We start from the raw sequence: 13377 nt of genomic DNA, 5'->3' as shown, positions 1-13377 counted from the left end.
ACAAATATTTGTTAAAATACACATAGCTTATAATAGACTAGGCCAGGATTTGAACCCATGTCTAGCTCCAGACTCAGTGCTCTTTTCACTCTACCATGATGCCCAAGCTCATAGCAGAGGATGAAAATGTGACTGAATGGGTCACTACAGTTCAACTTCATGACTGGAGACACAGCTCAAAGCCTTTTTCCTACCAACAAGAGTGACAACAGGGTAGGTCACGTTGGTTTATAAAGAAAAGCATATGTTTTGTGTAAATTATAAAATACGTGACAATAACTGTGTAATTATGAACTGTTATATTACATAACATTCAGTTTTAAATCTACAAGCCTTCAAATATCCTCTCACCACAAGTAAGTGGTCATCTTTGTTGGAGCACATCTCTCCTGAGACTTTGCTTCTGTAGCACAGGCCTCTTTATGCTTTCCTTAACGGGAAAAGTCCAGCTGAACATTGTTTATTCATACACAGTAGAAGGTTGTACTTGTACTGGACACTTGATTATTACTTGTAAAGTGTTTGACAGTATTTTCCTATCAGACCTTCAGTCAAATTCTAGAGAAATGATTGTGCTATTTGGCTAGAGAAATGATGTGCTGCTATTTGCTATATTCCTCTAAATTAGAGATTTGCAAAAGAAAAAAATGCTGATTAATATGTCCATTTCAAGATTAATACACCAAATGACTTTTTGCATCTTTTTTTTCCCCTCTCTTTCTGTCATAATTTAGCCCGATTTAACAAATATTTGCTGATCACCTACCATGCGCAAGGCTTTGTGCTGGGCATCATGGATGTATAAACCACAGGTCTGGCCTGCTTAGGGTAGAGGATTTACAGACACATTTAAAAGGATAATTAAATGTATCGGGTAGCATAGAAGTGCCCACTGACTGGTACAACCAACAAAGGCTGTAGGATTTCAGACGAGGGAAAGATCTCTTTGGGCTGTTAGTCAGGGAATGTCATACAAAGGTAGTAGAACTGAAGTTGGACCCTGAAAGATGAGGGCATCACTCCTAATGATACAGACAAAGTGGCCTTGCTGTTCCTTACACATGTCACTTGATCTCTTGTCTCTAAGAGGCACAGGCCTCTTCCTCCTCCCCTCCATCTCTTAGACTCCCTAGTTTCTTTAAAAGCTCAGTTCAGGTGCCACTTACAATGGTAAGTCCTTTCTGATCCTCCCAGCTGCTAGTGCCTCCTGACTGAAACAATCTCACATTTATTTTGTATGTTTATGTACATTTTGTCTGCTGTGATAGAATATAAGTTCCTTGAGGGTAAAGACTTTCATTTTTTATTCCCAGAGCTTAACACAACCTGGCACATTGTAGGGGCTTAATAAATGCTTGTTAATTGGTTTTAGGAATTAGATAGAAAGGTAGTAGGAAGGACATTTGAAGTAGAGGGAACAGCTTGAGCAAAGGCCCTGAGGTGTGAATGCACAAAACTTGTCTGGAATTCTCAATAGGCCATTTTGGCTAGCAGGGAGGGCATGTGAAGGGGAGAGGGCAAGTTGGAAAGGTAGTTTGGGGCTAGAAAGATTCTGAAGGACCTTTAATGCCATGTCAACGAGCTTTATATTTTATCCTGTAGACAAGGAAGACCACATGAGCATAATGAACTATTTGTATATTTTTGCTAGAAGTGAAGCTTGTGAAAAGTTTTCCTCATGTGTTAGTAGGTAGGTTAGCTATTTAAGATTTAAACCCATAGTAGGATGAATGAATGTCAAGTCACATCAGAGTTTGGGCTTTCCCTTTTTCAAGTGGATAGCATAATCCAGATCCTTTGAAAGGAAGATAGAGAGCACTGCCTCCATCCTGGTATGCTGGCTACAATTGCATCTTGGAAATCAGACAGGCCTTGGCAGATAAAAAGCCTGTCTGTCCACAGAAAGTTAACTTGATTTTTTGATCCAGTTCTAAAGTGGTTTGGTTATTACATCAGAGGTAACAAAGCCAATTACTCAGAAGGCTGCAGTTAATTGGATTTCTGAAGAGCCCATTAAAGTAAATACTGTGCCATGTATTCTGGTTTTATGTGGGTGGTGCTTCATTTTATTTATTTATTTTTTAAAAGCCTCAAACCTGTTATGGCAGGAACTGTACTGTTGTAATAGCAGATCTGGGAAACTTGACACTTATTTATTAGCTGTTGGTAGAATTTGGATGGTTTAGAGAGATTATTAGAATAATATGACAAGGTATCTTTTGGCTTATTTGTTTTTCTTGTGCTGTACTCTGCAAATTAACTTTGCAAGATGTCTGCTGCTGACCCTTAGGCCCATTCCTGTAGGAGTTTCTGGGACAGAGTAGGGACGTGCCCCCTTTCACTTATCTAAGGAGTATAAAATCTTGGAGTGCTTAATTGGTGGAAGACCAAGGCAGCTAGGTCTGTGGAGAGAGCTGCCAACTTACCTCCTTCTCTTCATTTACAATACTCAGCTTCTGATTGTGTCCCCTGATACACAGTCACTCTGAACAACTACAGCCAGCTCAAACACCAAAATAAACTCAACAGACGTGAAAACAAGAAAGAGAGAAGACCCGCTTTGTACTGAATTGTTGAGCTAAATTTAACATTTACCAGGAACTGAGCTACTTTAATGTGATGTAAAAAAAAACAAGTGGGCTTTTAAAAAAAGGAATGGGGGAGGAAGCTAACAATAAAGAAAGAGAAATTACGATTTTTGCTACTTTCAAAAATGGGAGCGGTGCCTAAAGCAATTCCCTTCTGCCAAGAATCTTTCCATTTCTTGAATTATGAGACATAACAGTTTATTGTCAGTGACTTGAAAAACTGCAGAGTGACTGGGGGCTGGGTGGGGAGGTGAACAGTGCTGAACAATAAGTGGCATTCCTTAGAATGTCAAGCTAGGACCATGGGGAAAGTATCATTAGTTAAAGAGTTCTCTCTGAGCTGAACCCCCACAACACCATCACCATCGCCATTGCCATTGAGCCTTCCTTTCCTAACAAAGGGGCTTCTCATAGCCAAGAGACCCTACTAGCTGCCATCACCCAGCCCTCATGTGTACTCTAAATAAAGTGAACTGTTTAAATTAGAACTGTAATTGTTTGTACTTAACTACTATTTGAGACAGAATCAGGGCAAGCTAGAAGTTTTTAGAGAATGTAGCACCTGGAAAATAGAATTTTTTAAGAATTGTTATCCCTGTCATTATTTTTTTTTAAACCTAAATTGAGTAGAAAATAAGAGTACAGGTGTTCTGGAAAAAGTACCAGTCAGACCCTTGATTGAAGGCCAAGGAGACTTTGCATGTAGCACATGGACAAAATTTGTCTTATTATCTATACTGACAAAATTTCATCTGATATAAACTGGTAATAGTAGTATTTCACAAGTAAGTTTAAGGTATTGCTTGGTAGCTGTCCCATATCTTTAAGCCTGAAGAAATTCCCATCAGGAAAAGCCTTCTCTGGCTCAGCCCCTTTTCTGGAGTAAAATTGGCTCAGGACAGCCCTGGATAAGGATACCCAGGTTTGCCTTTCTTTCCCGATCCTTGTATTGAGGGGTTAGTACTGGCACTCCGGTAAAGACAGAAGAACACTGAAACCACTAACCGATTCCTCCTTCATTGCCATAGATATCTTCTGTTAGTCTCAGGATTGTGAATCTTAAGGAAGGGAACTGGCGGCCTCTTCTTCTCTTCCTTTGCCCTGACACCCCTCTCCCAATCCTGATTTGGCCAGCCAGAGGCACTGATACTCATATCTGTACATATTAACCATTCTGGTGTTGCCACTACCTTGAGTGGCCTCAGACAAATTACTTAACCATTATTGGCCTCAAACCTCATCTATAAAATAAGGAGACTGAATTAGTTGATTTCTTAAGGTTCCTTTTGGCTCTAAACCTATGACAGTGTGATCTATGTATATACCAAAATCAATATTCTAATTTCCCATTGCCTGACAGGTAAGAAAACACATTTCAGTTCAAATGATTTTGACTTCTTCTCTTTATGTTTTATGAGAAACCTTGACAATCTAAAGAAGGAAGATCCTGGAATTAGATTTCTTAACCAATGGCAAGGAACCCTCAGCCAGTGGCTAGAAACAAAGGCATTGATGGGCTGCCTGGGGCAAGCAGAGTAGACTGTTTGCTAAGGAAAATTCTCTTTACCATTGGTGGAGCCTAGAGCTGCTCTGACAGATGTTAGGACTGGAGTGTTGGGCTCTGACCAGCTGCTAAAGAGGTGATGAGTGCAGAGCTGTTCCAGTTCCCTGTTGCTGATTTCAAAACACCATTCAAATGGTTCCTTTTAGTGCAAGTTTTCGGCCAGAGGCTATTTGTTAATATGAAAGAATCTGTCTAACATTGAATTTTAGTGTTTTATGGTTCTGCTGAGTTTAAAAGAAGGATTTGTGTTGTTTTAAGTTAATTTTGTATAAGAACAAATATCTCTAGAACTGGAGATTAAAAAAGAAATAGAGAGCAGTCTTTGCTCTCAGGGAGTTTACAGTTTTGTTGTAGAAATAAGATGGATACATATAGAGTGACTACAGAACAGGGAGAATTATAATGGATTTGGAATATAAGAAAACTTAACATATCAACAAAAACACATGTATGGGGTAGCAAAAGAGTCTCAGGTGCTTAGATTACACAGAGTAAAGGCAGAATCTGATTGCGGAGGGATTAATCAAGGAGGCAGAATTTCTGTTGGTGTTGTGGCATCATAGTTATATTATAAATGAGATCTGGCCAGTCTGATCTTAGCCATTTGTTGATAGCACTCCAGGAGGACTCAGGGTATCCACTGTCTCTTAATCTGTGAATTATAACTTCTGGACTCGTACCCCCTTAGTGAGATATCAGAAAAAGCCTCCATGCATTCAGAAATGAACTTATTCCTTCTTTGACTCTTCTAAACTCAGTTGTGAACTATTTGCTCTTTCTACTTCACTATCATGCTTCTCAGATCTACACGTTCAAGGATTGATGGCATTCCATTCCCCTTCTAATCTTTTGAAGCTCAGAATTAACGTATACCTACCTGTTTCATCTGTTTGAGTCTTTGAAAAATTCTAGTTTGAGACCAGCTATCCTTTCAATCCCCGCCCCTCCCCCCTACAGCCTCTTCCTCCATTTCCTGGTTGAAAAACAAAGGATGAGCAATTCTGATAAAGTCTGGGTAGCCACTGAACAGGGAGGCAGCAGTGGGAAATTGCAGAGTTGCTGAGGTTAGGCAGGAAGCTGTTCCAAAGTAACTTTGTAGAAAGGGTCTTATCCTCAGCAGCATTTGAACAGAAACTGACTTTTTCCAACATATAGCTGTTAGAAGCAACTACAGTCTTCCCTCACCCCACAGTGTAGCCAACTGAGGAAGGAAACAGCTCCTGCAAGTAACCTATTGGGAAATACTTTATTCCTTGTTTTTTGCATAGCTTCTTAGAAAGCTTTCTGATCTCAGCTATTCACTAATTTCCCCATTCCCCATTCCCCATTATGTCTGTTCTTGATGTTCTGTTCCTCATTGCATTTTGTATTCCATCTCTTCCGGCAGCAGCAAAATCCTCAGTTCCCCTGAGTTTGCCAGATTTGGAGGACAGAAAGTTATAACCAATGATCACAACTATAAGCAATAGTCATATTTTAGCTGAAATTTCTTCAAATTAGAATTTAGTGACATTCCATGTTGCATTTTAGGACAACTATAAAAAGACAATATTGATTCAATATTTATAGGGAAGTAATAGGATTAGGTACCCTCACCCTAAATATTTAATCAGTTGCCAAATCTTGCTGTTTCTACTTTCACAATTTCTCTTGCATCCAACTCCTTTTCTCTACTCACAAGTTCACCAGCTTCATTTGGGCCCTCATCACCTTGTGCCTTAATTATTGCAATGGTCTCCTAATTGGTCTCTCTGCCTCAAGTCTCTTCCCACTGCAGTTCATCCTCCACAACTCAGGGTATTCACTTTGATGCCAAAGTGATTTTTCCTTCAGCATAGATCTGATGATGTCACTCCCCATCTTCCGTTGCCTCTAGAATAAAATACAAACTCTTGTGCCTAGCTTTTAAAGACATTTGTAACCTCATCCCAAGCTGTCTTTCTAACTTCATTTTGCATTACACTCCCTTCTGCACTTTTTAATCCTTCCAAACTGGGCTTTTCTTTTTCTTCTATTTCCATGCCCTTTCTCTGACTGACCTTCAGGCCTGAAATGTACTTGCTCCTCAATTCTTCCTCACAGAATCCCTCTCTTCCTTCAAGATACAGCCCAAGCACAACCTTCTACACGAAGCTTTTTTTGAATTCTTACAAATACGGTGCCTTTCTTCTCAAACTATCTTGTACAGAGGCAACTAGGTGGTGTGGTATATAGAGTGCTAGACTTGGAATAAGGTAGACCTGAATTCTAATCTTGCTATAGATACTTGCAGTGTGACATTGGGCAAGTCCTTTAACCCCTCTCAGTTTCAGTTTCTTCATCTGTAAAATGGAGATGATAATTGTACCTACCTGACAGGGCTCTTGTAAGGATCCAATGATATAACATACATAAAGTACTTTGCAAACCATAAACCACTATATAAATGCTAGCTATTTTTATTATTTAATGATTTTGTATTTATTCTCTTTCTCTCTCTCCTGTATATATACATATACATGTACTTATTGCCTTCCCAGTAGAGTATAAGGTCCTTGAGAGTAGGGATTGCTTCATTTTTGTGTTTCTATTCCCTTTAGCCTGGTACAGTGCATTGCACATAGTAGGTGTTTAATAAATACTTATTGATTGATGTTGTGCTACTGTTGTAGTTAATACTTCATAGGTAGTGTATAGGATCTCTGAAGACTTTAGCTGTGGTGGAATGGGAGCCAACTCTTGGGTTTTTAATGGATTGAAAGGGGCTTAACATAAACTTTGCTTGGGACTTGAGAACCTTTCTTTGCATTTATATGTGTGTCAAGGAAATAATTGTATTTTTTTTCTCCTAGTCTTTTATTTGAAGCGCAGACTACCATTTTGTATTGGTGTATTCCATAACCCATGGACCGGGAAAGCAGCACCAGAGAGAGTGCCGGTAAGTCTCTGTTATGTGCTCATCTGTACTCGCTTATAAATGTTTTTAAATCTTTTTCATGTATGGGAGACATTTTTTTTCTCTGACTAGATTGTAAGCTCCTTGAGAGGAGGGCTGTGCTCCTTTCTGTGTTTCTTTTATGTGAGAGTTATACTTTGCCTTTATATAGTTCCTTTTATTTGTTCAGGGGGCTCTTAGCCTATTAGTTCACACCCCTTTTTGCCCAGGATATCACTCTGTGTATTAGTATGTAGTCAGTAAGTGTGATTGGCTGATTGACTATAGAATATTCTATTATGAACCATTCTTGGTTCATAATCTTTGCTTGCTTTTTAAAAGAGATTGATCTGAATGGTTGGAGTTTTTGATCACTAATTTATATCAGTATCGAGAAATATGAGTGAGCAAATGCTTGGTTCCTTCAGACAAACTCACTTGGAGAGGATTGCCTACTGGCTGCTGATTTTTCCTTCTTCTGAGTATTTACCAATGTTATATCATAATTCCCCTTCTTCACTCCCCTCCTTCCATCCTCAATCTAGGTCCAAAGAGGGAAACCTAGAGTAGTTGTGGAATGTAGGGGTTCAGTTACTTTCTCAGGCTTTCATAGGGATTCATTCATAGACTTGGATGGGGATCTCACAATTTCTGGCCTGCTTTCTATAAGAAAGTGCTGATAAACATAGCTCTAGCTAATTAAGAAATAAAAACCCCACCCCACATAAGAATCTAAATCTGTGATACATTGGAACTGGGTGGGGCTTGAGTAGAAATGAGTTCTCAGTACTGCAACAGATTTCACAGATGTAGACATTCTAGATCCTTAACACAGGGGCCATTTGAGAAACCACCTTTTCCCGTATAAGGATATATAGCAAGAAGGACTATGTTACGTTGAATAATATTTTATAATTTCATAGAGATTATACTTATTGGATTATATTATAATTAACAATCATTTAGTTCATAAACCATCTCAGTTTAAATTATCAAGTAAAATGACAACAATGTACATGTTAAAGAATCTAAGAAAATGAAACATTCAAAATTGGTGAAATAGATGTGACATCCATTTCCTCATGCACAAGATGGTGTGCTTCTAAGGAAGGATATTATGAAAGAGTTTGTTGAAAATCAGCTATCATCTTTGTCTTTTCCATACTCTTTTAGTGCAGTAATTCTGTTTGGTTGTTCTTGGTTATGAATCCTAATTTCCATTTTTTGTCCATGTTCCTTTAGCCTTTTTAGGTTAATCAGAGAGCTTTCTGTGCATCCATATTTATGACTATGTGACACCCCTGCTCAAGAAGCTGCAAGGACTCCCGTTTGTCTAAAGGATAAAATATAAGCATCTCTGTTTGACATTTAAAGTCCTTTGCAACCTGGTTCCAGCCTATCTTTTTAGACTTATTGTGTATTACTCTCCTTCTCTAGCTCTGTTTTATATCCTCACTGGTTTTCTTGCTAGTACGTTTACCCAACATTCCATCTCCCATCTTCAAGCCTTAGATTCTGGCAACCTGTCATGCCTGAAATATACTCCCTTCTCACCTTTGCCTCTTAGAACAAAAGTATATCTCTGTGAGGCTCATTCTGATTCTTTTCCCCTGGCTCCTCCAGCTACTAGGGCCTCTGAAATGACTTTTTATTTGCTTTGTATGTATTTTGTCTTTAATAATAATAACAATAATAATAGCTAACTTGTATGTATCACCTCTTATGCCAGGCACTGTGCCAAGCAATTCACAAATATTATCTCATTTACTTATCTGTGTTCATATTATTTTCTTTTCTTGTGTAAGTGCCTTCCTTGACTGCAGGGACTCTTTCATTTATTTTTATTTTTCCTCCTCTCCTCTCCTCTCCTCTCCTCTCCTCTCCTCTCCTCTCCTCTCCTCTCCTCTCTCTCTCCTCTCTCTCCTCTCCTCTCTCCTCTCCTCTCTCTCCTCTCCTCTCCTCCTCTCCTCTCCTCCCCTCCCCTCCCTCCCTCCCCTCCCCTCCCCTCCCCTCCCCTCCCCCTTTGTATCCCAGATACTTATAGTTCCTGCCACATAGTAGATACGTAAGAAATTATTGTAGAATGAAGGAAAAACTGAGTTGTCAGAATTTCATTTTGAGAGCATCTTGTCCTTCTTGAGCTATTTTCCCGTTGAGAGAGAATAGGAACATCTACTTTTTTCTGAACCTTTTGAAATTTTTGCTCAAAATGTAAAAAAAAAAAAAGCACATATCAGATTATAATCTAGTATAACTATCCTTTGCGGTCACAAACTCTAAGATGACATAGTTCTTCCAAGATTTCGTTGTGTCAGCCAATTCTTCCTGGGTCAGAATTAAATTCAGAATTCTACCTCTGCCTTTTAAATCCTTCTTCTACCTTTTGAAAGATGAAATTGTTAGCAGGACAAGCCAAAAATTTATCAGATGTTCTGAAACTTAACAGTAGATCTGAAGATAATTGAAATCTTCCAGTCAGTACTATATCTTGCTTCTGGGTCAGTTTTTATAATTTATGTTAGGAAAGCATCATGCATATCCTCCATGTGGTCAGACAGTCTGTAGAATACTTCTAGTATAACAACATGCCTATTTCTGTCTCTTTTTGTTTTCACCTAATACTCTCTAGTGAATTCTCACATGAATTTCCATGTAAGTATTTATTTTCTTTACATATGCTGCAACTCTTTCCCTTCTATTAGATAGGTTTCCTTTAAATAAGGTTAACTCTTCATTGCTGTATCCCAGTTATGAGTCCCATCCCACCAAGTTTCAGTGATCCTTCTGAGATAATGTTTATATCCTGAAATATTTATATGCTATGTTAAAACTTCAAATTAACTTTTTTATTATCTGCAAACATTTGTATATAGATGACTAAAGTCCTAAATATTCTTCCTAACTCTCTTCCCAGTTACTTCCCCTTGTGACCTGCTGTGCATGTTTTCTCCTCTCATTCCTGTTTCTATGTTATAATTCATGTCTTTCATCATATCCAGTTTTACCATTGAACCTGAGAAGCATAAAACAACAGGATGTGTAATACATCTAAAGGGATTTTACCCAAGATAGTTGGGGTGCTAAGACTGAAGTCTACAGCTTTTGACTTCTTTGGAGTGCTCCAGTCTCACTCAAAAAATGCCCATCTTTCTTTGCTCTTCCTGACCACCATACTCCCACATGCTCATTAAGGTTTATTTAGCAAAATTAAAACCAGTTTTTAATATTTTAGAAGTTGATCTGGGAAGATGAATTATGGAGGCTGAGTTTTTTAATTGTGAAGGGAAAGAAGCTTGGAATAAAACCTTGTTAGATGGAGTTTAAAGATAAAATTTAGCTGTGTGAATTGTAGTGGTTTGGGATCCTGTGGCCTCGAGGTGTTTATATGAAATGTGTGTTTCCCCTTCATTTTGTAGTTATTGTTTGGCTGGACTGGGTGATGGATGATGGGAGAAGGTAGTGTCTGGAAATATGTTCAGAAGTGGACAGGAAGCCAAGAGGGGTCTCTGCCAGCACTTCCTTCCTGTCTACGAGAAGGGGAGAGAGAGGGCAACAACCTTGGCTTTCCTTTATCCTGAGAAGAGTGTCACCAGGCCAGCAGTATTACAGGAAAAATGTTTTAATCTTTCCCCAAATTATAGTGTCTTTCTTTCCTTTAGCTGTTAGGTTGGTCCAGGAGTCACATAAATAGTGAATTGAATGGAGGATTTCACTGGAACAGGGCAAATGATTCAGAGAATCTGTAATGAGGATGGAGAAATACAGATTAAAATATGGTGTGGGTGGACTTAGGGAGGAGTTAATTTTTTTTCCTTTACAGTTTAAAGTCTCATGCCACAATAAGTCATCTTGCCCCAGTAGCACCAGACATTTTTGGTCTCGATATAATAGCATTTTTTAATTATCTTGCCAGAAAGGAAAAAGGGAATAGTAATTTCAGACATCATTTTTATTTATTCAGAATACAAAGAGCTACAGCCCAGCCCAGATTTGCAGTCTCTGTATGGTATCTAGTCAATAGTTGTCCTTGAGGGAAATCCTATTAGAGGATGAAGTCTTTGCTTCTCTAACTGTGACCTACCATTTGCTCACTGACCATACTCATGAGGAACAAAGGAGAATAAAGGGAGGTTGAAAGGGGATTTAATTCTTTCTGCTGCAGCTTTCTTTTTATTTTAAAATGCAGGTTTATTTTATTGTCAGGTCTGGGTTTTCTACCCATCCCCACCCCCCCAGTTGAGAAAAACAAGAAAAAAATGTTTTTTTTACAAACATATTGCCTACATGGAAGAAAAAAGGTCTCAACAGTCTATACTCGGTGTCCATCATCTCTCTGTCAAGCAGCGGATAGTATATTTCATCATGATTAGTCTGGAATTGTGGTTGGTCATTGTGCTGATCAGAATTCTTAAGTCTTTTAAAGTTGTTTCTCTTTCCAGTATTGTTGTTGTTGTATAAATTGTTCCCCTGATTTTGCTCATTTCACTTTCCATCAATTCATACAAGTCTTCCTAGGTTTCTCTTAATTTATCCCCTTCCTCACCCCTCCGTTTATTATTTATTTATTTTTAACATTCTTTTTAAATTTTGAGTTTCAAATTTTCTCCCACCTAACCTCCCTCACCCACTGACAAAGCAAGCAAAATAATATCAATTATACATGTGAAATCATGCAAAACATATTTCCATATTAGCCATATTTCTTAAAAAGGCAAGAAAATAAGGTGAGAAAATTATACTTCAATTTCCACTCAGAGTTCATCAGTTCTCTTTCTGGAGGTGGATAGCATTTTTCATCGTGAGTCCTTTGGAAGTGTTTTGGATCGTTGTATTGATCAGAGTAGCCAAGTCTTTCACAGCTGATCATCATTACAACATTGTTACTGTGCACAATGATCTTCTGGTTCTTCTCACTTCACTTTGCATCAGTTCATATAGATCTTTCCATGTTTTTCAGAAATCACTTGCCTTGTCATTTCCCATAGCAAAATAGTATTCCATCACAATCATATGCCACAACTTGTTCAGTCATTCCCCAATTGATGAGCATCCCTTTGATTTACAATTCTTTGCCACCACAAAAAGAGCTGCTATATTTTGTACATATGGTACCTTATCCTTTTTCTTTGATCTATTTGGGATATAGACCTAGTAATGGTATTGCCAGATCAAAGGGTATGCATGGTTTTGTGGTCCTTTGATCTAGTTCTAAACTGTTCTTCAGAATGATTGGACTAGTTCACTACCCCACCTATTTTTCCCTCATCCCTTTCAGCATTTTTCATTTCTCATAGGTGTGAGGTGATACCTCAGAGTTGTTTTAATTTGCCTTTCTCTAATCAATAGTGATTTAAAGCATTTTTATGAGTATAGATAGCTTTGATTTTTTTCATCTGAAAACTGCCTGCTTATATCCTTTACGATTTGTCAATTGGGGAATGGCTCTTATTTCTATAAATTTGACTCAGTCTGTATTCTGTACATATTTGATAAATGAGGCTTTTATCAGAAAAACTTGCTGCAAAAAATTTTGATATTACTTCATTGCCTGTGGTACCTTTTAGTAAAATGTATTTTCCCCAATTGTCCGTTGGGAGTAGGTCTATTTTTACTTTTGCTTTGTCTGAGATCGTGATTGTTACCCCTGGTTTTTTATAGTTTAGCTGAAGTGTATTAAAATGTACTCCTGGCCTTTATTTTAACTCTGTGTGTACCTTTCTGCTTCAAGTATATCTTTTGTAAACAGTATATTGTTGGATTCTAGTTTCTAATTCATTCTGCTCTCTGCTTCCATTTTATGAGTGAACTCATTCCATTCACATTCATAGTTATGATTACTAACTGTGTTTTGCCTCCATCCCATTTTCTTGTTTCTTCTTCTCTCTCTCTATGCTGTCCCTCCTCAAAAGTCTGTTTTGCTTCTTACTATTTTTTTTGTTTTGTTTTTTCTTTGTGTTTTCTTTCTCATGGTTTCCCCCTTTTATTCTGATTCTTCTTTCACAACATGATTAATGTGGAATTATGTTTAATATGATTGTACATGCATAGCCTAAATCAGATTGCATGCCGTCTTGGGGAGGGGGGAAGGGAGGAAGGGAGAAAAAAGGTTTGGAACCCAACATCTTATAAAAGTGAATGTTGAAAACTATCTTTACATGTAATTGGAAAAAATAAAATACTATTAAGAGAGGAAAAAGTGTTTTGCTTCTAATCATTGCCTCCCTTAATCTGTCTTCCATTTTATCATTTCCCTCCCCTCTCCCCCTTCTTTCCCTTATCTCTTTCCCCTACCATTTCTTTACTGGGCTAGT

General features: G+C 38.1%; 1 protein-coding gene across 6 annotated transcripts in view; it reads left to right on the top strand.

Annotated features, from left to right (window-relative positions):
• The window catches only part of EXD3 (exonuclease 3'-5' domain containing 3), a 423178-nt gene that overhangs the window by 117993 nt on the left and 291808 nt on the right, over window positions 1–13377 (top strand). For all 6 annotated transcript variants that reach the window (XM_020981781.2, XM_020981774.2, XM_020981775.2 and 3 more), the window contains one exon: window positions 6984–7069. In XM_020981781.2, the coding sequence (XP_020837440.1) occupies window positions 7036–7069 (34 nt within the window). In that variant the 5' untranslated portion in view covers window positions 6984–7035. The remainder of the gene's footprint in view (window positions 1–6983; window positions 7070–13377) is intronic.

This window comes from Phascolarctos cinereus, unplaced genomic scaffold (assembly GCF_003287225.1).
Source record: "Phascolarctos cinereus isolate Bilbo 61053 unplaced genomic scaffold, phaCin_HiC Scaffold_2;HRSCAF=192, whole genome shotgun sequence".
In the NCBI taxonomy this organism is placed as follows: Eukaryota; Metazoa; Chordata; class Mammalia; order Diprotodontia; family Phascolarctidae; genus Phascolarctos; species Phascolarctos cinereus.
This window is presented reverse-complemented; position numbering and strand designations above follow the sequence as displayed.